Here is a 27930-nt window from a genome sequence, read left to right on the forward strand (position 1 = left end):
GCTCCTCCTTCCTGAGGCTCCAAGTGGAAAAGAAAACTGAAACTCATTTTTACAAAAAAGAATTCATTTCAGACCAAGAATCCACAAAAGCCTGTGCCCTTGTATGAGGTTGGTGTCCTTGTTTGCAGAAGGAAACATTCTGAATTCATTAAAAGTCTGTCAGAAAGACAGAATTTGTAGAAATGGCCACGTTCTGCCAAATTCATGTCAGTTGTTAAGTTTACATGACATTGTCGTAAGGCACTCTACAGGCTTCTACAGACATGCAAAGAGGCCAAAGACTTTATTTGTGATCCAGTCTTGTAAAGTAAGCCAAGTCACCTTATATACACTGAAATCTGAAAAGCAAAAAAAATCACAGCTGGTTCCTGGCTCTAAAGCCAGGAGAATACTGGGAACCTTTATTTTGTCAAATACGGGACTCAGCAAGTCCAAAGTACCAAGCCAAATGAAGGTAACTGGTTTATTTGATGACCCTTATTACAAATACATTATTTTAAACTGCAAGATGTAACAACACTGTCTTCAGTCATACATAGGTGCATAATCCACCAAACAGCAGTACATCTGCTAAACATTGAAAAATAACATCCCCAAATATCAATTCAAGTTCAAGAACAATTAAGACACTAAACTTTTTTAAAAAAAAAAAGTATGCTTAAGACCTACAAGTAAAACCAAAAATGAAAAAAAAAATGACTCCAAATTAAATTTCAAGCCATTTAAAGGTATCATGCTTATTGAAGTGAATCGAATGACAAATCTGACTCACATTTAAAATGTTCTACTGTGATTCTGAAATCCCTGACAGACCCTAGTTCACTAATCTCATGTAAAGTTATAGCAAATGCTAAATGAATCTGTCTCCTACCTAACTTGGCTCATCTTTACCGGTTCACAAAACAGATGTGATTTCTAAAAGTTGTTAATGGTCTTTGTAATGGCAGTGCCCAAGGCTGCTTTGGCTTAGTAAAGTGCTATTTGCTGGACTGAAATGTAGTTGTTTATGCATGTCAAAATGTTTCACAAAGCCAGCTGGGTTCATTTCAGCTCCACTTACAAAATAAGTATTGGCCAATGAAACAGGCCAGGGCAGAAAGACAAACTTGCCCTGCTCTGCTGTCTGCCTGCCCCTTTGCCCCCAACCCCAAACGTTTTCAAGCTCCTGAAAGACTGACACAAACCAAACTCTTCAACTAGTCAAATAAAGTGAAAAGGTCCAAAGAAATCAAAGGAAGATGGGGGGTTTAAATCCCAGGGTTAAAAGAGTTATGAGTACTGGTTGCAGTAGGAATATTTACAATGGTAGGCCCAGGAAAGTGTTAAGCATTAGAAATCCTGGAAAAATATGCTGTTAAAAAAATTTTTGGCCCTGGAATAAATAAAATCCAGACTTAGTCTATTAAAAATATCAAAGTGATCCACTATGTGCCAACTCCATTTTATACTGTTATGTTTGTTATGCAGAAAACCCATTATTGAAAATAATACTGCACTGATTGAATTATCAAAAAATATTTCCCTTCCATAAACTGTTGTGCTGTGATGCTATGCATGTTTCCTTGTAACAACTACAATGCATGCACTCCTATTGTAGGATCCTAGACTTTTAGAGTTGGAAGAAACCTTAGGGGTCATCCATTGCAACCTCACTTCCCTGATAGACAGTTCCCTGGCCTGTTTGAACACTTCCTGAGGCAGGGACTTCACTACTTCAAAGGGTGGGCAGTGTGGATAAATCCTACCAGACAACCCATTCAAGTTCCTTTCTACCTCTGAACCTATGAATCTCTGGAGAAAGCCTTTCTGGAGAGCAAGCCACCCTTTGACTTTCTCCTGAATTCTGCCCTCTTGGGTTAGGCAGAAGAAACACCTTTTCCTTTCCACATGACAACCCATTAAACATTTGAAGATGACAACACAACCACCCTTGGTCTTCCCTTTCCTAGACTAAGCAAGAAGCAGCTTTCAGATTTTCTTGTATTTTCACCGCCATAAACTGTTAAACTTCTCTCTCTCTTTTTTTAAACTGTTCCATATCAGTTGACTATTATCATGCTAAAAATATATTATTGCACTCAAAAATCAAAATACTGGCATTTTCACATTATACATTCCAGAAAAGAAAAGCTATTGCTTTCTCTAGGACTCAATGCTCAATTATCCTTTCTAATTAAAATGGAATTGACTAACAATGGATATTTAGGGGGGAAAATGGAACACCTAAAGCTTGCCAACAGTTGGGGGCCAGGGCAGGGTTAGCAGATAAAACTTTGGTAATGAAACCCACATGTTCTCTGAATGTGACTGAACTTTATATTTAACAGTATTTGGAACTATTGAAGTTCCCAAGTCACAAGATTAATTAGGTCACGTTTCAGAGGGGAAGCCACAATCTGAATTTCTGGTGGAGTAACTCATTAAACTGAAATAATTTAATTGCTATGTAAAATTGTGGACGTCGGATTTTTTTTCCCTCTATTCTTTATCAAATGCAGTGAACAAAACAGCAGACTGGCTATATGTATATATGCCAGACGAAAGTCTTCCAGGTGTTATAAGTTAGGCATCTTTAGAAGCTGTGATTCACAGGCGCAGAGTGACTTAGAACTGGGAAAATCTTGCTCAATTTAATCTTTGGTACGGTCCCAATAACCACAGGACCTGAAGTCTAAACATTCCACTCCAGGACTTTGAGCAAGAAAACCAAGCCATAGGATAAACTAAAAAAAGAGACTGTTTTATTGTGACATTTATGACATTGAGCCCTTGTTGATAAGGATCATTATGGGTACTCTTGGCACATATTACACAATATCAAGATGTATGGTGGGCACTGAGGGTCATCTGATGGCTGAGAATGTTTACTGGCCCTTCCTGACCTCAGTGCAATTTTGGGTAAGTCACAGACATTTCATCACTAGGTTGGTGTATAGTTAACAAGTAGTTGGTCTTAATAAGCACCATTATAAACCCTCACATTTAGGGTATTATTACTCTAGTTTACAAACGCTTCAATGATAAAAAATAGCACGATTACAGTATACACACACTTAATTTACATGTACTGTATTATAGTCATAACTGAGATAAGCTACTGAGCTAACTTTGGTTGACTGAAATTAATGAAATATTTAAACTGAATAATTGCAATTTGGCTTCTAAGTTGTGTAAATATTACAGTGCATTTATAAATCTAGTTTGAAAATTTACTAGCACCAAATAGATATTATAAATGGCTGACCTAGTATGTTGTAGTTGGAAAAGCAAAATTAAAAAAAAAATTTAAATTGAACAGTCCTTCAATTGAAAGCACATTCATGTACCTCTGCTGAAAGGATGACACGTCTCAGCATCAATGGCCAACTTCCAATGGAAATATGTCCCGGTTTTCAAGATTCAACATATCATTATACATCATGCCAAGGCAGCTCAGCTACACTCATGAGAAGCCTGAGAAAGTGGTTGTTTTGAGCTAGGGTATTCTTCCTGTACCTTGCTTATGTAATAATACAATAGTGCTCACGCATACAAATGTACTCGTGAAAGATTGTACCTATGATATGGAGAATCTGACTGGGAGAAACATTCAGTTCTACCTATCTATCTTTGTTTTTTTTTTCATTATTTGGTCTTTGGTTGGTGAATTAATGAAGCAAAATCTGAATTTTCATTTTCAGGTTATCACCCAGTTCACCACTGAGGTAGTCTTTGTCATGTTTGTCTTCTAGCTGGTTAAGTTCCTTCTTTTTATAAAGAGGAATACTACTGATTTGTAATGAATAGGTTCCAGCCACTGGCTTCTTCTTTGAGAAATGAAGATAGCTTATGCCTTCCTTTTGGTTGATTTTAAAGAAGCCATCTTCATTCCCAGATTCGATTAAATATCGATTGTGATTTGTCAGAGTTGTAAGGGCTGGAAGGAGTTCCAGAATCCGAACTTTGTTACTGATCGAGGAAACATTGAAAACAAAGACAGCTGTCTTCTCAACGTCCCAACTTGCCAGACTCACTGGGGCTTCCATCTCAGGCTGATCCTGAATAAGGACACATTATAATTAGTTTCTTCTGGGTTTATTTTAAAAAATAAATACCAACTTAAAATATTTCTCCTATGATGAGGAGATCATTAATATCACAATAATGTAACTTTTATGTGTACAATAGGATCATAGGTTTGGAACTGGAAAGGACCTTAGGTACTCTCTAGTTCATTCCCCTCATTTCATAGTTGAGGAAACCAAGGCAAAGAGAGGTTGAGTGACTTGCTCAGAGTCACACAAAGTCAGAGGCAGGGTTTGAATCCAAGTCTTTCCAGATTCCAAAGTCAGTACTTTACCCAAAATGTTATTTGCCATGTTGAAAAAACACAGTCAGAAAACTTTAAAACTTGACCTAGAATAATGGAAGATCAGACTTGATCCTTTTATTTTCTGGATAAGAAACTGGGGCTTACAGAGACCAAGTGAGTTACCCAAAAGTCAGACACTGAGTTACTGGTAGAACTAGGGAAACTGTTGTTTGCATTCTTTCCATGTAGAGATAGAGCAGAGGCAAAATCTTACGATATTAAAATCGCAAACCAAACAAGAGATAAACCAATGTAAAATCCCCCATAATTGCACCTTGTTAATTTGTCATTTTTCATTTCATTTCATTTTCAAAGGGCTCCCTCAATCTCTGATTACTGAGGCTAGGATGCTGTCTAGATGCCTCCTCTTAACATTTTATTCACTTATTCAAAACCGTTCATCCCAGATATGTACACACGTAATGATGATCCTCCCACAGTCAGTACTTCCAACCAAATTCTTGCTCAGCTCGCTGCACTACGGGGTGAACATATGTACCGGATTATGTGGCCCCAAGGCCAGATGTCTTTGTGTCTGAGAGTTGACTATAAGGCTGCAGCAGTTGTAAGGCGTAGGAAGCCAGGCTGCTAGAGCTCAGTGTTATTTTTGCCCTCCGTCCAACTTTCCCCACACACTCCACATGGCTCTTCTCAGCAGAGCGACCTCCTGCCTCCAGGACTTGGCATCCTCCCTCATTTGGGACACACGATGTCACCTTTCTACTCTGCCCACCTGTTGTCCTGGCTCTCAGGCCTTGCACTCTGGGCAGACTTTGGGTGGGTGTTTAACGTTCTTGTTTGGCGAGACAGAGGAAATGAGCAAGTATGTGAAACTCTTCAGATGACCACTCCCTAATAGCAGCGAGGAACTTCAGAAAGCCCCACAGACACTTGTAAAATGCAGTCTAGATCCTAGGGAATGTTGAAATGTCTGATTAAGGGACTGGGTTTTCCTTTGGCAGTTCCTTGACACTTTAGAGCATCTCTGTGGGGAAAACCCAGGACCCCAGAGGCTTTCCCACAATGGGAGAGATCAGACAGGAAAGAAGATCATTTTGCACTTACTTCTGCATCAAGGGCATCTGTTTCATTAACGCTTCTCCGTCTTCTGCCTCTTTTGGGGTAGCCGTTGATTTTACATTCATAGCAAGCTTCTGGTGAAAGGGAATTGTCATCCACTTCTCCACTGACAGGAGCCTCAGGTCCTCGGCCCATACCCATTCCAGAAACACAATGCCTGGAGAGGAAAGCAAGGCAAATAAACTTTTCAACAGAGCCTCAAGAGAAAGGCTTACTCAAATGTTGAGTTGAAACAAAGCATGAATCCCTGAACTGTTAAAGAGTCAACCTAGATTGCACTTGTGGATTATCACCCTTTTGGATTGTCTTCCTGCCCCAAGAGCTACCATAGAGAGGATATTTTGCTTGACTTATGGTCTCTGGGAAATTCCCTATCTCCCTGAAGTTTTTGTCACTTCCTTTCTACTGGCCTTATTTAATTTATTTTTCTATTGCATTATTTTCTAAACCTAATATAGCAAGCAGTTGGAAGTTATCATTAAAACAGAAGTGGGAGGAAAAAAGGGAAGTGAAAGTGGGAAGCATTGCAGATTGGTGACTTTTCCCATGGATTTCAATGTTCACAGGAACCAGTCTTTCTCTTCCTTTTATACAAAAGTTCGCACTCACTTGATAGAGTGAGTTTCCTTTAGAGGTGAGAGGTAAATAAATACTTTGGGATACTACACCAGGAATTATTCATCTACTGAGCAAGGATATTGGACTAGACAATCTCTAAGGTTTTAGAATTGAAGAGTGGGAGTGAAGAATGACACTACAGGTCCTCTAGACTAAACTCCTTAAATTTACAGATGAGGAAACTGAGGCCTAGAAAACTTGGCACAATATTTCAATAGTCAAAGGATATGTAATACACAAGTGATGAGTATCAGAACTGAGAGTCAAACCTAGGTACTGTGACTCAACGCAGAACTCCATCCATTACATTAGAATCTTGTAATTATGTGGAAATTAGACATTCCCAGAAATTCCATTGAGAGACATTTGAAGAGAAAGCACTGGAGAGGTAGGAAAAAATACCTAAATTCATCATCTTTCTTTATTAGGAATATTTTCTAGCTTTTGACACCTTTCTTTATTTGATGGCTAGGTGCCACAGTCAATAGGGTGCCAGGCCTGGAATGAGGAAGTCTCTTTTTCCTGAGTTTAAATTTGTTCTCAAACACTTAGTAGTTGTGTGACCTTGGGCAAATCATTTCATCCTATTTACCAGTAAGATGAGCTGGAGAAGGAAATGGCTAACCCCTTCAGTATTTTTGACAAGAAAACCCCAAATGGTTTATGAAGAAGAAGATACACTTGAAATGACTCAACAACAACTTATTCAATTTGTTTCAGTTTTCTCAGGTGTTGCAAAAGATGCCTTAAACATGCTTCATCTTTCAATAATCAATTTAGCCCTAGGACTTCGCCCACACCTCTCCTAATCATTAGGAAGGATCAGGTATTGGATATATGGTTTGCTGACCCTTTTAATCCATACCAGACATCAGTCCAGAAAAAAAAAGAACCTTCTGAGCCCTGATTCTCAACAATGGAGTAAGCTCTTGAGACAGAGCTCCCCTGCGATAAGATATGAGTGCCTCAAACACATCAGGGACTGGACGCCTGTCTGCCATTGTGCCTGCTCCGCTTTCCTACTCTCCATTTTAGGGACTGATAATCAAAGCAATAGAACCATTATTGCTTGGAGGGGTGTTCTAATCTCCTCTCCTATGGTTCAACCCGGAATGAGCTGCAGACTGCCAAGGTTAAAGCTCCTTTCTCCCATTAGCAGTCCCTAAATCCCTCATCTGTCTATTCCTCCCACATTTCTATCTCACTCTTCCTTACTTTCCCAGTGTGTCTTCTATTCTATTGTTGTGTTCTGTGTAATATGTACTACTACTCCCAATACTTTATATATATATATATATACATATATATATATATATATACACATACGTATAGCGTTTTAAATATATATATATATATATTTACATATATATATGTTGTCTCCCTCCAGGAGAATCTTTTATGGCAGGGAAAATTTTATTTTTTCTTTGTAATACTATTGCCTAACATTGTATCTGGAGTATAAAAATATTTTGTGAACTGGACTGAAATGAAAAGGAGGAAAGCCCTTGGTAGATTATCTACTAATTTGTATGATTTGTACTAATGAGTCTCACAACTAGGTATAGGTATAATATATAATTTAAAGGTATGACATGTATATAATTAATTCACACACTATGGTTCATATATAAACATTAATATTTACATTAATGGTCAACCCAAATTCTGCTTAAAGGAAGGAAAGTAGTTAAGGCCATTCAAAGATGTGAAAAACACAAAACTCAGATTTGTGCTAAGCAGAACGAATAAGTGTGTATCCAAAAGGAAAGTAGTTCAGTGGCTTTTCAGAGTTCTAAAAGCATTTCACATAATAATAATAATAAGAAGAAGAAGAAGAATACTCGATATCTCTCAAACAATGCTTTTGAGGTTTGCAAAGCACTTTACATATAACTATCTGATTTTATCCTTACAATGACCTTGTGAATTTGGTACTGTGATTATCTCCATTTTGTGATGAGGAAATGAAGGCAGACCTGATTTAATTTACTTGCCTAGGCTACACAGCTAGTAAGTGACTGAGTCAGGATTTGAACTTGTGTCTTCTTGACTCCAGATCAAGCTCTCAATCTACTGTGTCAATTCCACTTAACCAAATTCAGAAGCTATTTTAAATATATATATGACTAATTTGTTCTAAATCCCTCCTGATTAGAGAAATACAAATCAAAATAATTCTGAAGTAACACCTCACACCTAGCAGACTGGCCAATATGACAATAAAGGGAAAAAATAAATGTTGGAGGGGATGTGGCAAAATTGGGACACTAATGAATTGCTGGTGGAATTGTGAATTGATCCAACCACTCTTGAAGGCAATTTAGAATTATGCCCAAAGGGCTTTAAAAGAATGTATTCCCTTTGATCCAGAAATACTGTTACAAGGTAGATATCCTGAAGAGATTTAAAAAATGGGAAAGGATATGTTTGTACAAAAATATTTATAGTTGTGCTTTTTTTGGGTGGCAAAAAATTGGAAAATAAGGAGCTGTCCCTTGATTGGGGAATGGCTGAACAAATTGTAGTATATGATGGTGATGGAATACTATTATGCCATAGGGAATGGCAATTTCTATAAGAATTGGAAAAGCCAACATGAAAAGTGCAGAGTGAAATGAGAAAAACCAGGAGAACATTATACAGAGAAAGTGAAACATTGTGGGATGATCAAAAGTAATAGACTTTGCTATTCATAGCAATGCAATGATCCAGGACAATTCTGAGAGACATGAAAGAATGCTATCCATCTCTAGAGAAAGAACTGTGGGAATAGGAATCCAGAAGAAAAATGAATGATTTATTGCTTGATGGGTATGTGATTTGGGGTTTAGATTTTAAAAGATTACTCTATTAACAAAAATTAATAATATGAAAATGAGTTGTGAGTGATAATACATGTGGAATTGCTTGTCAGTTCTGGGTGGGGGGAGGGAAGAGGGGAGAGAGAGAACATGAATCATGTAACCATGGAAAAATATTTTAAAAATTAATTAAGAGGTAGGTGCAATTATTATTCCCCTTTGATTACCATTTTATAATTGAAGGAATTAAGGCAGGCAGTGGTTGAGTGCTTTGCCCAGAGTCACATAGCCATTAAGTATCTGAAGTCCAATTTGAACTCTTTTTTTCTCATAGATCCAGAGCTCTATTCACTGGTCCTAATGCCTTATTCTGCTGAATAATGAGTTTAAAGCCCAAATGCATAGAGTTTAGAATCCAGTAAAAAAATGAGGAAGCAGAGGCACAATTTGTAGATGCCTTTCTCAAGAAGTATTGCCTCCAAGGGGAAGTTTTGCCACCAAGGGGAGGAGAGATATAGGGAGATAGCCAGTATTCCACACTCCATTCCCTCTCTTGAACTTCAAAGGGGGATGCCAGGAAAGCAATCCGTGCTTTGCTATTTCTTCAACAATCTCCCTGCTGTTCCATAGCTTACAAATTCCTTTCTTTATCCTTCTATATAAACCATGTGACAACAATAATGTAAGGGTTTCACACTCTATGTCAGGATGCAGACACATTTAATAGAGTCGCATGTTAAACTTAATGAAATCTGATTTGGTAACCTTGGCTTCCTTTCTCAGGACCCCATTTTCAGTGTTTCTAATGTCCCAGGAGCATCTTTTTCAAGAAGCATGGCTACCAAACCCATTGGCCAGTGGCCAACTCAGAGAGCCTCAATTTCAGTTGGGAAAATGTTTCTGGCAACAAACTTATGCAAAATAGAAAGCTTCTGAAGACTGGACACAAACATCTGGGATTCTCTGTCTAGGCGCTGTCATTTTGTGGGATGCTCATCAAACAAAAAAAAATACTCTTTCACCTTCAATTCTATGAACCCACTTGATAACAGTGTGTCAAAAAACCAAAGACCACCCGGGTATGAATAATCTGGTGTTTTAAACAAAAATGTCAGTGTTCCCAGTTTAAAAATAAGAACTCTGAGATCTTTCTTCCCCACCAAAGGCCAACTAAAGTGCAAGGGAGGACTTTGTCTTTACACTCTTTAAGCCTTGGGTTCTAAGGCTTTTAACCTATGTTTTCTTTCAGTAGGGAAAAAGACCTTGTGGAGCAATTACTGATCTTATCCTCCAGGCCACATAAAAATATAATAAAATACAATTTAATGAAGAAAAATCTCTCAGTTAACCCACAGTAGCTATCATTTAAAAATGTTCATTTCTACAATTTCTAGTGTAGTTTTAAATTAGAAATGGCAAGCAAAACTTAAAATCTGTTTACATTTTTATGTAATCATAGGATGGTAAGATCATCAATTTGGAGCTGGAAGGAATTTTTAGGACAAAGCATCCAATCTCTTCATTTTATAAATTAAACTGAGGGAAATTAAATGCTTTGCCTAGGGTTGCAGAGCTAAATATCTGAATCAGAACTCAAATTTAGGTCTTTCTGACACAGTCTGACTGTCATTACACTATCTGAAATGTAATTTTTCTACCAGCTCAAAGATCCTTAAAATGAAAATATTTCTTCAATTCAGTCCATCAGGGCATGTCATAGCCAAACAATGTTGGCCCTGCAGAAGACACAAACCAGCAAATATGCTGCCTGATCCCAGCTCTACTTTAGGTTGGTGGGCTGTAATGATGTGAAAAGTGGGGCATTCTATTACCAAAATAGGGGTAGGGAACTTGTTGTATCTAAGATGAAGACATTGGCTCTTGAAATAGTTCTTCCACAATAAACTTGCAGAACTTGACACTTATCTTTATAAGAATAAAAACATCTGGGGCAACTGGGTGACTCAGTGGATTGAGAGCCAGGTCTAGAGACAGGAGATCCTGAGTTCAAATTTGGCTTCAGACACTGGGAGACCCTGGGCAAGTCACTTGACCCCCACTGCCTAGCCCTTACCATTCTTCTGCCTTGGGTCCAATACACAGTATTGACTCTAAGATGGAAGGTAAGAGTTTAAAAAAATAAAGAAAGAATTAAAAACATCTTAGAATCACTGGTTTAGGGCTAGAAGGAAATTTCTTCATTTTAAAGAGGAGGACATCGAGATGAAGAAAAGTTAAGTGAACTGCCTAGGACCATAAGGCTGTGAGCTAAGAGCCTGAGGCAGAAATTTGAACTCAAAACTTCCCCTCTTTAAGGCTAATGCTCAAAACCCTCTGCCACCAAGTTACATTTCCAAAGCTAAGTGTAAAGTGGTTTGGTGGTTATATAGACCTTGATTGTTCTCCATCGACACACATATAATCATGTTTATTTCTTTAGGATGGGAGTGAGGGGATGTCCAGCTCATTAAATGACACAGGAGTGAATGCTTACCCTTGGCCAATCCTGAAGTAGCCTGGGGGACAGCCACACAAGTAGCCTCCTTCCGTATTGGAGCACCCATAGCTGCAAGGGGCCTGTGCTGAGCCACATTCATTGACATCCTGGCATCCTCCACTAAACTGCTCATACTGGAATCCGGTGGGACACATGCACTTGTAGCTTCCCAGGGTGTTGTGGCAGGAGGCTCCTCCACATATGTGTGCACTGAGGCATTCATTTTCATCTGGAGGAAAAGCAGCAGAGACTTTGTGTTTTTACTGCAGTCATATTTCTAGTGATTTGGTTGCTTACTTAAAAAAAAAACAACTCAATTCTCTTTATTTTTTCTAATTCCATATAATAGCTAAAGGAAGAGTGGTGAAGTGTGAATTTAAATAATTACAATTTATATTTTTTACATTGATTTTGTTTGCAATAAAATATTTGAACTGTAGGCCCCCTGTACTACATATAGAAACTTCTCTATGAATAGCCTTCAGACAGAATAGGAGTTAGTGCCACCAAAAACCGTTCTGCTTCATGGAAAGGACCTATAGCACTGACAGACCATTGGCCCTGATCCCATCCCAGCCTCCAAATTCATCATTTTGGGGAACAAGTCATGTGGACAAGAAACCTGGCAACTTTCCCTGCAGGTGCTTGAGCCTTTAACTCTTTAGCAGCCACAGCTACCAAAAAAAAAGAAAGAAAGAAAGAAAAGAAAAGAAAAGAAAAGAAAAGGAATTCCTTTCTCCCAAATTCCTTGGCTTATAAAATGTTTCAATGGATATAGTCTTATCAATGGAAAATACACTAAAGAAGACATGTTATCATGCACTTTGAAGCTGGACCACTAGACCTTTCCACATGATTTACAGTCGAAACCCCATTTATGTAGGTTGTGTCTGCTTATAAGAATGTGAACTCACTGAGAAATGTCTTTATTTTCTACTTGTATAGCCAGTGCTTATCACTGTTAGCTTTGGAGATAGTATGTACTTAATCAATGCTCATTCAATTATTCTAAGAAGGAATGGTATGCTTCCTTGAATGGTAGTTTCTATTAATTTGCAATGAATATTATTGATCTGGCTATAGCTGGAGGAAAATACATCTCTGGCTGTAAAAAAAAAGGTTGCTCATTATTTTTTTCTTGTTTTAATATCATGTTTATAATTATGAAGAAAATCTGTATGGCAATGACTTTTAATCGGGTATCCATACAAGGGATAAGAAAAAAAAAAACTTGTCTGAGTCTCTTCCTGCTGGTCTATCAACTTCCACACTAACCCATTAGGAAGGCAAGCCTGGTTAGAAATAGTGGGGGAAGAGGAGCAGCAAGTAAGACATTGGGAAGGGGGACTTTCAAATTAGACATGGCATGAACAAGTTCTGGGGGTGGAGCCAATGGCAGAATAAAGCAAAGAAGCTCAGAGTGGCATTGAGAATCCTCTCCAACCAATTTTAAAGTAACACCACAAAATGAATACAGGAGTGAAAGAACCAACAAGGAGACAGAGTGAAACAATTTTCAAGTAAAGAAAAATCCAAAAGTTAGGCAGAGAACATCTGGGCCACTGGGGTAAGAGGGGAGCACATTCAGCAAGACTATAGCAAGGAGTGAAGAGCAAGACATACACCCACTCACCCCACATCTGCTGTTCTAAGTTCTGAACCTAAGCCCAAGCCAAGATCTAGACCCTGAGACACTGCCTAGGTAAATAGGGGTCCAACCAATCCACACCCCTTGAAATTCTAAACCTATGGGGAAGGCCAGAATCCCAGCCCAGGGAAGTCTATGATGGAGTGGGCTATTTTGTGTGGGCCTGGAGCAAGGCTGGAGGTCAATGGGGTCTGAGCTTGTGGTGAGGACATAGATCCCAGTTTGGGGTAGTTGGTAGATTCAAAGTAGGTCTGGATCTTTTTTGCTAAAAGCTCAGGGTGGAGCTCCAGGACAGGACAATCAACTGTGTACTTGATTAAATCTAGTACATAGTGAGACCAAAAACTTATACCTAAGCCTGAGGCTAGAATTTGAGCAGTTCCTGACCTGATCAAGCTCAAAGTAAAACCAAAAGTTTATGCCCAAGCCTGAGGAAAGTCTTTAAGCTATCAGCATCTTAAGAGTTCATTAAATCAGCAGGGGGAAGTGGCTCACAGAGCTCCCAGCCCTCAGGACCCCATACCATATTAGAAAAACTAAAACTGGCAGAAACCTAGAGAAAAAAGCTAAGGGTAGCATCAAGGAAGGAATGAAGTTTAAGAGGGCACCCCAACATCCCAGAAAACAGAGCCTATGTAAAAAAAAAAGGTAGGAAAAATGCACAGACAACAAAAAAAGCACCTAACTCTAAAGAATTTTTATGGAGACAAAGAGCAAAGTACAGACACAGAAGAGAACAGTGAAAACAAAGCAAACACAAGCAAAATCCAAAAGAAAAATATAGATTGGACACAGATTCTGGAAGAGCTCAGAAAGTACTTCAAAAAACCAAATAAGAGAAGCAGAGGAAAAGTGGGAAAGAGAAACAAAAGCAATGCAAGAAGAAATGAAAAAGGGGAACCAAAAGCTGATGGAGGAAAATCAGGCCTTAAAAAATCAGAATTGCGCAACTAGAAACTAATGATTTCGTGAGAAGCCAAGAAGCAATAAAACAAAATCAAAAGAATGAAAAAACAGAAGAAAATATGAAATATCTTACTGAAAAATTAGATATGGTATAATCATTCTCTTCTCTCAGCTGGATTCCAAATGCATTTAATTTTGACAATGAGGATTTCATTCTGAAGTATTTATAATGTCCTTGAACATACCAGTTTTATAGTCTTCATTATATATTAACTCAATAAAATGTAGGAAAATTTTGGTGCTAAAAAGACACTTGCTCATTGGAAGGAAAGCTACACCAAATCTGGGCTGCATTATCAAAAAGCAGAGACATCACCTTGCCAAAATATCCCTATAGTCAAAAGCTATGATTTTTCCATTAGCAATATAGGCTATGTCAGCTGGACTATAAGGAAAGCTGAGCACCACAGAATTGATGCTCTTGAATTGAGTTGGTGGAGGAGACTTTTGGAGTCACTTGGAGAGCAAGGATGTCAAATCAGTCAATATTTAAAGAAATTAATCCAGACTATTCACTGGAAGGTCAAATACTGAAGCTGAAGCTTAAATAATTTGGTCACATAATGAGAAGGCAGGACTCAATGGAAAAGCCCCTGGTGTTGAGAAAGATTGAAAGCAAAAGGAGAGGATGAGATGGAGAGATGGAGTCATGAAAACAATGAACATGAACTCGGACAGACCTCAAGAGATGGTGGAGAATGGAAAGGCATGATGTGCTGATGGGTGAAGAGTTGGGTACAACTGAATGACTGAACAACAAAATTTGGTGCTAAGATATATAGTTGGGAAGAGAAAAACTTAATTCATCATGTAGTGGTTGGCTTATATAACTCATGGAGAACTCATATTCTCCAAGTTCTTTATAATGAAAGAAAATTTCACAACTAAACCAATGACATTCATGAAAGCTGCTTTCTCCATGTTCCTTTTCAAAATGTACCTCTCTGACAAGGACCTGCCCACACACACCTGTTTATGTCCTAGTGAAAGAACCTACTACACTTGTAATTTCTCTCAAAAATCTGCAAAACATTCTCCAGGCCCTTCTCTAAAAGCCAGGTGGAAGTTCTGGGGATGAGTCAGTGCCTTCTGGCATGTGTGCACCATCCCTGAAGAGGTCCCTCTGTGCCAAGATGTACCTCCTGCCAAGTGCATCGCACTGTCTGCAGAGTTCCGTGTGGTGTAGCGAAACTTAAGGGCAAACTTCAGTGTATATGCATATACCCTAGTCTGGAGAAAACCTATAAGAGAGGCAGACTCTGTCAGCCTGGGGAAACATCTATTAAATCTGATGGTAACAAGCTTTTTTAAACCAACATGAAGACTGAAGTCTCTGGGTCTCCCATTCTTTTAGAACAATTATTTCACTTTAAAATCCACAATGAACTTCAGATTGTCAGAAAAGCTTCAAACATGCTGTTGAGATAATTCTTCTGATGCTATCTACCTCCTGCCATAGAGAAGATAGATAAAAAGTGAAGATTGAGCCTTTTTTTGGGATATGGCTAATATGGGGATTTGTTTTACTTGACAATACATGTTTGTAATAGGGGCTCTGTCTTTCTTTCTTTTTCAATAGAGGTAGGGGAGGTGGGAAGAAGAGAAGGGAGATTTTCATTGATTAAAAAAATAAAATTTAATTAGAAAAATAAATGTTTTGACTGAGTTTCAAGGGAAATTGTGGCATAGAGGCAAATTTAGTGGATTCATGGGAATATGAGTTTTCATTTGGACTTTGCAAAGCCATTTGACCCTGGAAAAAAATCACCTAATCTCTAAGATTCCTTTTCCTTGTTTGCACAATGGGAATGATAACATATGAACTATTGACCCCTAGTGTGTTATGCTGGAGTGATTTCTGGATTTGAATCCAAGATCCCTGACTCCAAATATGAAACTCTTAACATTGTGTCTTGCTGCTTCATGCATAGGCTAAAGTATTCCTCTTTGTCAGATACGGTGTAGGAGGGATTCTTTTTATTTTTTGGTCAAAAATTCAGAGAATCACAGATTTACAGCTTAGTTCTCACAACTCTTGGATTCAATTATACTAGAAGGCCATAGTTCATTAAAAGCTGTATCAATGTTCATTTTGAATTAAATCCAAACTTTAAAGATTTAGGTCTGTACTGACAGAGCTAAAAGGAAACTCAAGGGATCACTTCTGAGTCTTATTTTTAAATTCTGTACTATAGAGATAATTTTTGTATAGTGTGCTTCATAAAGCTTTTAAAATTGATTTATAAACACCTAAACACTCTCTAATTTGATTAGATTTGGGGCTTTAGGGATTATATGTAATCAGGGAAATGCTATGGATATTATATTTCACCAGATCCCTTGATAAAGTCATAGCATTCTTGTGAAAAAGACAGAGGGATATTCTTGGATGATAGTTTAGCAGATGTGGATATCACTAAATGGATGGCTGAACTCAAAAAAATAATAATAATTGAATCCACTGTTAACTTGAACTGAAGTATCTACAGAAATAAGCAAGAAGGAGACCTTTGGCCGTATTCAGTGCAGTGTTTTCATTTAAGGAACAGACAACATGATTATAAGACCTGTAAATGACTACTTCACTGTAGAAGTCAAGATTTAAAAAGATCTTAATTAGCTAACACAGCATTTGGAATCTAACAAGATGAAACTTAACAGTATTGAATTTAAGTTTCTATACAAGTTCATAAAATCCACTTCACAAGTACATAGAGATTAGAGGAAGTTTGTTTAAAAAGCAAGTCCAATGGAAAGGATCTATGGGTTGTAATGGGTCGCTATCAGTCAACATCACAACACTGGCCAAATAACTAGGTTCTGAGGCTTCATTAACAGAAACAGTATTCAAATAAGGAAGCTGTTCATTGTCTCACTGTACTCTGCCTTGGATAGACCACATCTGGAGGGCTATAGTAAACTTTGGTTGCCACATTTAAAAGGGGTATAGGGACTCTGGAGAAGATCCAGAAAATTGTGACTAGTATGTTTAGGGCATTAGAAACCATGCAATGTATTGAATGAATTGAGGTGTTCAGCCTGGATGAGGGATGACTTACTAAGGACAAGATAAACTGTCTGTTTTTAAGTATCATCTCAGGGGTTTTCATGGGGAAAAGAAAGATTGGACTTGCTTTTCTTGGCCCCAGAGGACAGAATTAGTGTGGAAGTTGTTAAGTTTTCTTCTCTCTTGATATAAAGGAAAACCCTAAATAATTTGCAGCTGTCCAAAAATAAAATAGCCTGCCTTGAAAGATGCTAAATTAATCTTTTTTTTGAAAGAGTTCCTAGTTGTCTTGGACAAGTTTGTCTTCTTGGACAACTTTCTTTTTTCACTAAGGTTATAAGACCAAGTTACCACATTGGGGGAGGGAAAGTTATAGACATATCATTTCAGCAAAGCAGTTGAAAAAAATCTCTATGAATTATATTACATATTCCTTATAGTTTTCCACCACTGAAGTCTTTAAATGGAGCCCAGAAGACCATTTCAGTAGGACTTGGGCAGGAGGATAGGGGAACAATTCTTTTTCAGATATGGGTTGGATAGATGATGATTGAGGTACTGTCTAGATCAGAAACTCCATGAGTCTACAGAAAGAAAAGTGGATCAGTCCTGTCCAAATGGCCATCAGAGCTAGGCTATTTACAAGGTCAAAAATTTCAATAATTAAAACCAGAGCATACACTGAAACTATACATAATGATAAGGAGTAAAAGCATTTTTATAGAATGTTAAGAAAAACAAAAAATCCAAGCAAAGAATTGTGAATGTTAAGTTTCACCAGGACTGGTTATCTCAGCCATTCCATTATTCCATCATGTGAAATGAAAACTAGTCAGACAAAAGATTAAACGAAATTGGACAAATAAAAAAATATTGACTGCCTCTTCATATGGAGCATAGAAAGTGCTTATGAAAGAGCATGTGAAATTGTGACAGTCTGAGAAAAGGTGATAATTTTAATATTAGTGGTCTTCTAAACTGGAAGAAGATGCTTCCAAAATTTGGGAAGGAGCTCAATTAATGCTCATTCTTTTGTTTTGTTGTTCTCTCAATGTTTATGTTCATTTATCTTCTAACTCTAGCCTTTTGATTCTCAAATATCATCTTCAATTTATTTTGACAGAGGAAAAACTACTTGCCCACACACTGGTTCCACTGGTAGTGCTGGAGATATCCCTGAGGGCAGCTACACCTGTATCCTCCAATGATGTTCTGGCAGCCATGTTGGCACCGGTGGTTTCCCTCACACTCATCCACATCTAGAAAAAGAAATCATAGATCCTTCAAAATATCAAGGTAAAGACTCTCACATCTTTCCATATAGCCTATATTCCAATGGCAGATTAATATTCCCCAAATACTTTTCATCATGTTGATTCTTTATTCAAAAATTTCAGTGGCTCTTTATTACTTATAAGTTAAAATTCCAGACTCCTAAGTTTAGTTTTTCATTGTGTTATTTATTAGAAACAGAGAACAAGTTCTGGTGTTAGAAGTCTTGAGTTTTAATTCTTATGACACTAACTCATTTAATCTTCCTGTGCCTCAGCCACCTTAGCTGTAAAAAGGAAGGTTAAAAGAATAAATGACCCTGAGGTACTTTCCAGTTATAAATCTATGATCATTTGGGTCTTTGTAAATAAATATAGTATCTTCTTTTTGCTTCCAATATAGAAAACAGAAGGTGCCTTTTCAGTTGGAGAATTGGAATCACCATCTAAAATGGGCAATGATTAGAAGAAATTCTTCAACTCTTTAGTGTTCCAAAAGGCACATTCCTTCAGGAATTGGAATTTGAATAAAGGTAGCTATTCACCCAGTTCAGAGAAGCTATATATTAGATTATACTACAGTTTGGTCTCTTAGCATTCATTTTTGCTTTGCTTTAGACAGATATCTAACCTCAGTAAATTTTACCTCTAAGGTCCCTTGCAGGTTCAAACTTATGATTCTGTGTATAGCTCCATAGTTTTGGTACATGCAAAATAATGCCTATTCTTAGGGACATACACACCAGAATTTTTGGGGGGTGAGGGAGGGTAGGTGTGGGAATGGAGGATCTGACTTTTGATTTCATGAGGGTAGGAAATTCCCAACAAAGAAATTTCCTCTACCAATGCAGATCAATACTTGCTTTGTGTTTTATAGTTTTATAGCCAGGTGAGCTAAGAGGTGAAGAGGTTTGCCTAGGATGACATAGTTAGTATATATTAGAGGCAGGATTTGAACCCAGTTCTTCTTGACTTCAAGGCTGCCTCTTCTATTGACTACATCATGCTGCCTCTCTATTAGAAAAGTATTGGGTCAAATTAGAAACTCTGGATATTAGTTTTCCCTGAATGCTACTTTCCGCTGGAAGAAATCTGTAAAGAATTGTCCTTTAATGGGAAAGAATAGGACTTGATGCATCCTGGGATGTGCTAATCCAAACAGAATAAACTTCCAATTAAGTAGGTTTATTCTCAGTCAGCAAAAGATCTGACACTTTCCCCATGACATTTTAGTCTCAAATGGCTGTAAGCATGGCAGGTGGCAGATGCTTCATTTCACGTCCAATGACAAAGGATGATGATTGTCAACGATAATGATATAAAGGTGATTAAGTGTGGTTCTGATGCTATCTCCTCCTCTCCTGGGTAGACCATCCCATCTCCTTTGCTCACAGAAGTGGTCATGTCTGTCTGTCCCCTTGCTTACCTTCACAGCTGGCTCCACTCTGATCTAGTGAGAAGCCCCTTTGACATTCACAAGTGAAGCTTCCAGGAGTGTTCTGACAAACACCCTTAGCTCCACAAAGGTTGACTTCAGAGGTACATTCATTGTTATCTAAAAGAAACAAGGATGAAAGTATAAATTTTTCCAAATACTTCACCAGAGAGTTTCTTTCTTTTTTTTTTAAATGCTTACCTTCTATCTTAGAATCAATACTGTGTATTGATTCCAAGGCAGAAGAAAGGTAAGAGGTAGGTAGTTGGGGTTAAGTGACTTTCCCAGGGTCACACAGAGAGGAATTGTCTGAGGCCACATTTGAACTCGGGATACCTCCTATCTCTGGTCCTGGCACTCAATCCACTGAGCCACCCAGCTGCCCCATGCCAGAGAATTTCAAATACACAATAAGACCCAAGTCTCCTAGAGAAGCCAAATCAAACCTGGTGTCTGTCAACAAACATATCCTTTTTTATGGTTTTAATTAGTCTTCTTGACCAGGAAATAGTAAAAAGAAAATCTTAAAATTACTCAAAAGTTCTTCCAGTGCTACTTACCAATACAAGCTGTATGGTGTTGGGTGAATCCAGGTGGACATTTGCACGTGAAGCCTCCAATGGTGTTAACACAAAGGAACTGACAATTATGTTGTTTGGTTGCACACTCATCAAGATCTGGAAAACAACAAAAAAAAGTTTTTTTTTTATTTCAGCTCACAACACAGATGCAAGAAGAGAATGTCTCTGAGAGAACTATGGGGAACTATTCTGATTGGCAATGTATCAAAACTCTACTGACCAGAATTCATCCAGCAGATTAGCCAGCAAAAAACAAAACAAAACAAAACTAGGTTCTTCAGTCCAGCAGAGGTAATGTAATGCACAGTTATCTAGGCCAAGGAAAACCTTTGGCATGTGTGGAAAACTCTGTCTTCTTTAATTAAGGGAGGTCCAGATTATATAATGTGAGAATTTTTTAAGGTAAAATATAAACTGAAACAAAGACAAATCTTAAGAATTTTGACAAATTTCCAGGAAAAATGAGTAATAAATTTTGTCAAAAAATAAAAGACCCCCAATTTCATGAAATTAATCTTCTTGGTTCATTTCAGTTTGCTTTTTTTATTTGTCCAAATGACATCATTTTTAAAAAGCTAGTTTCTCCTGCTAAAAATTCCTTTTTAGATGAAACTAACTTGAGCAATCAAAAAGGTTAAGAAAAGATCTCCATTGGCAAGAATAATATTACTGCTTTTTAATAATGTGCTTTTTATGGGAGAATTTTTCATTCAGTCTCATGTCTCCCAATCTAAATACTCTATGCCAATGAGGCAAGACTCCTTACAAGTCCTTGAACATGCCTTGTTCATTCTTGACTCCAACTTTTTAAGGAATTAATAATATCTACAAACATTTAATGTCCTTCAGTGAAATCTCACAAAGCAGAATTCTATGGATATTCAGGCACCTTTGTGTTTCTGTAATATCCTTTTTCTTTTAAATTTTGATCTATAAACACAAATGGCATGCTCTCATTTATATCTCTGTCAACTTCTGATTCTTGCTATGTGATTCCTCAGTCGGCAACTGCTCCAAAGTTCTTGTTTTTGACTCTTAAAGTAATAAATGTGCATCTGTCTACTTATAAATTGGAAGAACCCTCATTATCTTTCTTCCAAACTGGTTTCTCTTCTGTGTTTTAGAGGGAAGGCTAACGGGTTGATGTTAAATTTCTGTATGGCTTCTTCTAATTACCTGATCAAATGGAACACAAGATTGCTTCTGTGTGTAAGAGGTGCCTATAATAGAAGAGGGAACCTGCTTCTGATCCTTACTACTCCACGTCTCTTCCGATCTCTAATGTTTCCCCTCTATGTCTTCAAGTCTTCTTTCCAAAACATTTATACCATATATAATATATATAATATTTTCTGGACTATAATCCTAGTGTTCTGAAGCCAATAGGCAAACTCGTAGGATGGGTAATTCATTGTTTTCTTATAATCAACAAATATAAAATCATAATGTATCATTAATAATATTAATAATGGTTTCCTATTTTTGCTGTTCTTATCATCTGAAGTGCCCTTTTATTCTGGTGAATGTTCAAACCCTACCCATTCTTTAGGCCCAAGCTCAAGTTCTTTTCCCATTAGACCATTTTGATTCCTGCCTACCTCCTGATCTCTGATTTCCTAAAGCATTTACTCTCCATCTCAAATGAGTAACATATATAAAATGCCTTGAAAAACTCTAAAAAAAAAATTCTGGCTATTATTAGATAGACCTTTGTTTCACTCCACTTCACTGGCACGATGCTACCTAAACACATAGTAAGTACTCAATGAACTCCTCCTTGAATGAATGAAACAGCTCAGAGGAGCCTACTTCACCCACCCAAAGCCAGGAAAGTTGTCCTCAGCCTGGTCTTGACCTGCTCTGAGAACCCCGAGAAGCAGCAGTGGCAGATGTGGGTGGGCGCTGCTGCTGCTGCCACACTGGGATCTCCCTGTTCCTGGTCTCCCTCCACCAGTCACAGGAGGTGGGTAGTGGGGAGATCCCAGTGTAGCACTAAGCCCAAAGGAGCACCACTTGAATACAAGGGGGTAGTGTTAAGTCTTCTCTGAAGCCCATGAGAATGAAGCATGGGTGGGAGATGAAAGAATAAATGAAACAAAGAAATATCTCTTTTTACCTTTGCAGCTTCTTCCATCCTCCTGAAGGATGTATCCTTTTGGACATGAACACTGGTAACTCCCTTCGGTGTTTTTGCATATGAAATTGCAGGGTTTGGGAGCCTGGTTACATTCATTTAGATCTATTATAAGGCAGAAACAATGAGATTTTTTAATCTGGTAAGATTTCAACCAACTCTACAATTAGAATGATATTCTTTCCCTAAAATTATGAAGGAAAAAATAAGGGAACAGACAGGGAATAAGAATAAGAATATTTAGATAGGGAATAAGACATATTTAGATAGTGCCTACTATGTGCCAGGTACTGTGCTAAATGCTTTATAAATATTGTTCCATTTGAACCTAAAAATGAGCTTGGAAGGAGATGCTGTTATCTTGTTTTACACTAAGGAAATTCAGGCAAACAGAGGTTAAGCAACATGCAGGGGTCACATAGCTTGTAAGTGTTCAAGGTCACACCTGAACTTGGGTCTTCCTGATTCTAAGTCCAATCTTCTACCTATTAAGCAACTAGCTGCTTCTAAATTAAATGCAACTTTTTTGGTTTTCTCCCATTAATAGGTCATATTTGCATTGGAATCACATAGGCAAGATTAAGGGGACAGTGAGGTTTTCTTCAGGCTGCTAGGCTTTTTCTGTTCTTGAATAGACATTCAAATTCTCAGTTAACAAAATCACCTACCTACACAGGCGGTACCAGTAATATCTGGAGTATAGCCAGTGTTACAGTTGCAATGGTAGGATCCTCTCTCATTAATACATTCTCCATTCCGGCACACATCATGAATAACCTTGCATTCATCAATATCTGTGATTCAATAAAATTTGAATAAAGGAAGGAAGAAAACACAAGTGGGAAAATGTCAGTTGTTACTTGGCACCATACTGGCATTTTATACTAAAGAGACTATATTGCGACTCTCAAAAGCAAGGCTGAAAGGAAAGTATAAATTTAACACTCAACAATGATCATCTAGTTGAAAGAAACGCAAACCTTTTTTAACACAGTATTGAATCGAAGATAAATAGGCTAAGAAAAGTGCTTTAAAATAATGTCTTGTAAACTTAGATTGCAAAACAGTAAAAACCGATAACTGGTCTTAAAGGTCTTTGCTTCTCTACTCCTATTAGACCTTATTCCATTCTACTTGTTGCCCTGTGGGCTTCTGTGCCAGTTCACAGCAGTAAGCTTGTAAAGCAAGAATGTTTCTTCCCCCTTCTCCTAGCATAATAGAATCAGAATATGGAAAAAATAAATACTTTTTAAAATTGTTTAAAATTAGGGCTAAAAATTAAGGTGAAAATATCACCCAACCTATGTAATATTGGGGGGAAATGGAAGGCTTCAGGGTTGTGCCATAAGAATGATGAGTGAATACTTATGAGGCATTTCAGATACTGTTTAGTACTTCATATAGATCATCTTACTCCATCTTGTGAGGATGCTTTACAAGGGAGAAGAATGAATTTTAGAGAAGTTAAGTGACTTTCCTATCATAAAAAGGGAAGGGATTAGAATTGAGGTCCCTAAGAATGAGTTATGGCAGGAGTAGTAGATAAGTTAGCATTGTGTTCCTGGCCAGAACCTGCTCAATTCTAGAGACTACTATTTGTGTAAATGACAAAACTCAGAAAGACAGGAACTATCGGTGTTTGGGAACATACCCATCACCACTCTACCCTACAACCAAGAGATTTTTTGGGCTCACTGGTTTGAGATATAAATACAGGCAACTCGCAGGAAGTACTCAATTTACAAAATTCTCTCTCCCTAGATGTGAGTGTTAAATTATATGCCCCAAGACTCTACCTGGTCACCTCACACAACTACTAAACTATCCTAGGAAAAATGTAATAGCCTGGTGGGTGGTGAAGAAAATCCTATCGCTGAACATCTTTGTTATCTTTTCCTTTCTTTTGTCCCAGAAAGATTTTACACAGGGCTTTCTCCCTTCCCAACCTCTTTTCCCAGTCTTTCATTGCTCACCAACCTGCTTTGTTAATTCTAGCTCATGAAACATTTTCCTCATGAAATAGAAATATACTTCTTCTTTAGCCTCTTCTCAATTCCACCTTTTACTTAGTTACCTTAAGACAATTGCTATCTTTTCTTCTGCTTTCATTCGGTTTGTGAGCCCAGCATGACCCAAATAGTGGTTGATGAGCATAAAAATACTAATGGTACAATTGAGTTGAGAAAAAGGAAAATCATGAAGGATGGAATGAAATTAGTTATAATAAAGAATCAGAACCATCAATGTCTTAAAGTCTTTGAAAGGACCTGGATATCTCTTTCAGAATCTCTACAAACTAGTCAGGTCCACCAACTTCTATCTTTAAGTATAAGCATTCAAATTAAATTAAAATATATATATATATGCATATATATATATATATATTTCTTATGCTTTGTTTTAATGACCATTCCTGCACTAGTATCATTTTCTACCATTTTCCCTTGCTGATGTCTAGCAAACACATTTTAGTCTGATATTAAGAATTAACCAAGGGGACTTCCGGGTAATCATGGCTGCAATCTAGACGCGGCACGTTTCCTCTCCCCAGCACCGAACGAAATAGACTACATCAAAGGAGCATAAAATCACCTTTGGAGGAACAGAAGGACTCCCCAGTACCCCACAGAGGCAAAGGTACGTGGGGCTTGAACATTTCCACACTAAAATAAGAAGGAAAAGCTTGCACAGAAAAGTGAACTGAGCCGCCCTTCCCCCACCCCACCTCCCCCACTAAACCAGAGTGAGCTACCTGAGCGCTCACCGGGACAGCGAGTGAGTGGGGAGCGTCTCTGTCTGGGGGGGCACTCCAGGGTCCTTGGGATCTGGGGACTGCCAGGAAAAAACGTCTCAGGGCGCTTTCACTGGAGAAGCCAGCGGACTTCGGGCGGGCTGCACTGAACAAGGCGCACGGATTATCTGGGCGGAGCTGAATACCTGGGCTCGGAGGCTGGGAAGAACTAGTCTGAAGCAACCTAAATTCACAGAAAAACCACTCTTATAACCCAGACCCCAGACCAAAAAGGAAAGGGAAATAAAACCACCAAAGGGATGGCTCACATGGCCCAAAATCAAGCCTCCAGGAAGAAAGGGAAAAAAGTGACTATTGAAAACTTTTATGGTGGAAGTACCCAAGGGAAAGAGGAGAATGAAGAGGAAATCCAAAAAAATTCAGAACACGCCTCCCAAAATGGAAACTATCAACAAGCTCTGGAAGATCTCAAACTGGAACTTAGCCAAAAGATGGAAACCTTCTGGAAAGAAAAATGGGAGAAAGAGATCAGCTGTCTGACAGATAAGACTGCTCAATTGGAAAAAGAACTCGAAGCAGCCAATACAAGGGCAGACAAGGCTGAAAAGCAAATCCAGTCCCTAATGTCCAGAATCAAGCACCTAGAAGAAAGTGAGATGATAAAACAGCAAGAATCAATAAAGCAAACCCAAACAATTAATGAATTGGAAGAAAACAGAAAATATCTCACTGAGAAGGTCACGGACCTGGAGAACAGAGGAAGACGAGAAAATCTCCGTATCATCGGTCTCCCAGAAAAACCAGAGGTAAACAACAAATTGGATTTTATTCTAGAGGAGATTATAAAAGAAAATTGCCCCCACGTTCTGGAGCAAGGGGGCAAAATAGAAATAGAAAGGATTCATAGAACACCTTCTATACTAAATCCCCAAAAGACAACGCCTAGGAATGTAATTGCCAAATTCAAGAGCTTCCAAGTAAAGGAGAAAATCCTACAAGAAGCCAAGAAGAAGAGCTTCAGATATAAGGGGGCTCCCATAAGGATCACACATGACTTAGCGGCTAACACACTAAGAGACCGCAAAGCATGGAACACGATATTTAGAAAGGCAAGAGAGCTGGGTCTCCAACCAAGAATCAACTACCCAGCAAAACTGACTATATACTTCCAGGGGAAAGTATGGGCATTCAACAAAATAGAAGATTTCCAAGCATTTGCTAAGAAAAGACCAGAGCTCTGTGGAAAGTTCGATATCCAAGCACAGAAAGCAAGAGAAACATGAAAAGGTAAATATGAAAGAAAGGGAAAAGGAGATAAATCTTATCTTTCTCTTTAAGTCAAACTCTCTTCTATAAGGACTACATTTACATCTAATTATATATATTAATATGTGGGGAAAATGTTTTGTGTAACTCTCATAAATTGTATCATCATAAGAGTAGTTAGAAGAAACATGCATAGGGAAAGATTGGGGAATCAAGAAGATTTGGGGAAAGTTGGGGCAAAAAAAGGAAAAGGGAGGGGGGAACCGTGATAATACTAAGATTAACTTCAAGAAATAGGGGGGGAATCAATAGAATAAACTTTCCCATATAAAGATACACATGGGAAGGGGAGGGGAAGAACTCTCATATGAGAAGGAGAGGAAAAGAGCGTGAAGTGGAAGTACTTAAACCTTACTCTCAGTGAAATCAAATCTGAGAGGGAAGAACATCTAGATCCAGTGGGATCCTGAATTCTATCTTATCCATTAGGGCAAGAAAGAAAGGAAAATTAAGGAGGGGGAGGGGGGAGGGAGCACAAAAAGGGAGGGAAGGAGAGGGGGGAGGGGAAGGGAGCATAAAAAGGGAGGGGCTAGAAAGGGAAGCATCTCAAGGGAGGGGACTAGGGGGACTGACCTAAAGTAAATCACTGGTTCAAAAGGAGAAAGCTAAAGAAGAAAGGTCAGAACTAGGGGAAGACATCAAAATGCCAGTGAATCCACAAATAACAATCATAACTTTGAACGTGAATGGGATGAACTCACCCATAAAACGCAGACAAATAGCAGATTGGATTAGAACACAAAACCCTACCATATGTTGTCTTCAAGAAACACATATGAGACGGGTTGACACTCACAAGGTTAGAATTAAAGGTTGGAGTAAGACCTTTTGGGCCTCAACCGATAGAAAGAAGGCAGGAGTTGCAATCATGATATCTGACAAAGCCAAAGTACAAATAGACCTGATCAAAAGGGACAGGGAAGGTAAATATATTCTGCTAAAAGGAAGTATAGACAATGAGGAAATATCACTAATCAACATGTATGCACCAAATGGTATAGCATCCAAATTTTTAATAGAAAAACTAGGAGAATTGAAGGAGGAATTAGACAGTAAAACCATATTAGTGGGAGACTTGAACCAACCACTATCAAATTTAGATAAATCAAATCAAAAAATAAATAAGAAAGAGGTAAAAGAGGTGAATGAAATCTTAGAAAAATTAGAATTAATAGACATATGGAGAAAAATAAATAGGGACAAAAAAGAATACACCTTCTTTTCAGCACCACATGGCACATTCACAAAAATAGATCATACACTAGGTCATAGAAACATGGCACTTAAATGCAGAAAAGCAGAAATATTAACTGCAGCCTTTTCAGATCACAAGGCAATTAAAATATTGATCGGCAAGGGTACATGGAGACCCAAATCAAAAATTAATTGGAAATTAAATAACATGATACTCCAAAATCGGATAGTTAGAGAAGAAATCATAGAAACAATTAACAATTTCGTTG

General features: G+C 38.0%; 1 protein-coding gene across 3 annotated transcripts in view; it reads right to left on the reverse strand.

Moving 5' to 3' along the window:
- Window positions 1–449: 449 nt before the first annotated feature.
- FBN1 (fibrillin 1) overlaps window positions 450–27930 on the reverse strand; it is a 319830-nt gene continuing 292349 nt past the window's right edge. For all 3 annotated transcript variants that reach the window (XM_056810161.1, XM_056810160.1, XM_056810162.1), the window contains exons 59-66: window positions 23058–23183; window positions 22372–22494; window positions 20235–20351; window positions 19666–19794; window positions 18108–18227; window positions 11345–11576; window positions 5417–5588; window positions 450–4037 (exon numbers count right to left, since the gene is read on the reverse strand). In XM_056810161.1, coding sequence (XP_056666139.1) covers window positions 3648–4037; window positions 5417–5588; window positions 11345–11576; window positions 18108–18227; window positions 19666–19794; window positions 20235–20351; window positions 22372–22494; window positions 23058–23183 — 1409 coding nt within the window. In that variant the 3' untranslated portion in view covers window positions 450–3647. The remainder of the gene's footprint in view (window positions 4038–5416; window positions 5589–11344; window positions 11577–18107; window positions 18228–19665; window positions 19795–20234; window positions 20352–22371; window positions 22495–23057; window positions 23184–27930) is intronic.

Source organism: Monodelphis domestica, chromosome 1 (assembly GCF_027887165.1).
Source record: "Monodelphis domestica isolate mMonDom1 chromosome 1, mMonDom1.pri, whole genome shotgun sequence".
NCBI classification, from domain to species: Eukaryota; Metazoa; Chordata; class Mammalia; order Didelphimorphia; family Didelphidae; genus Monodelphis; species Monodelphis domestica.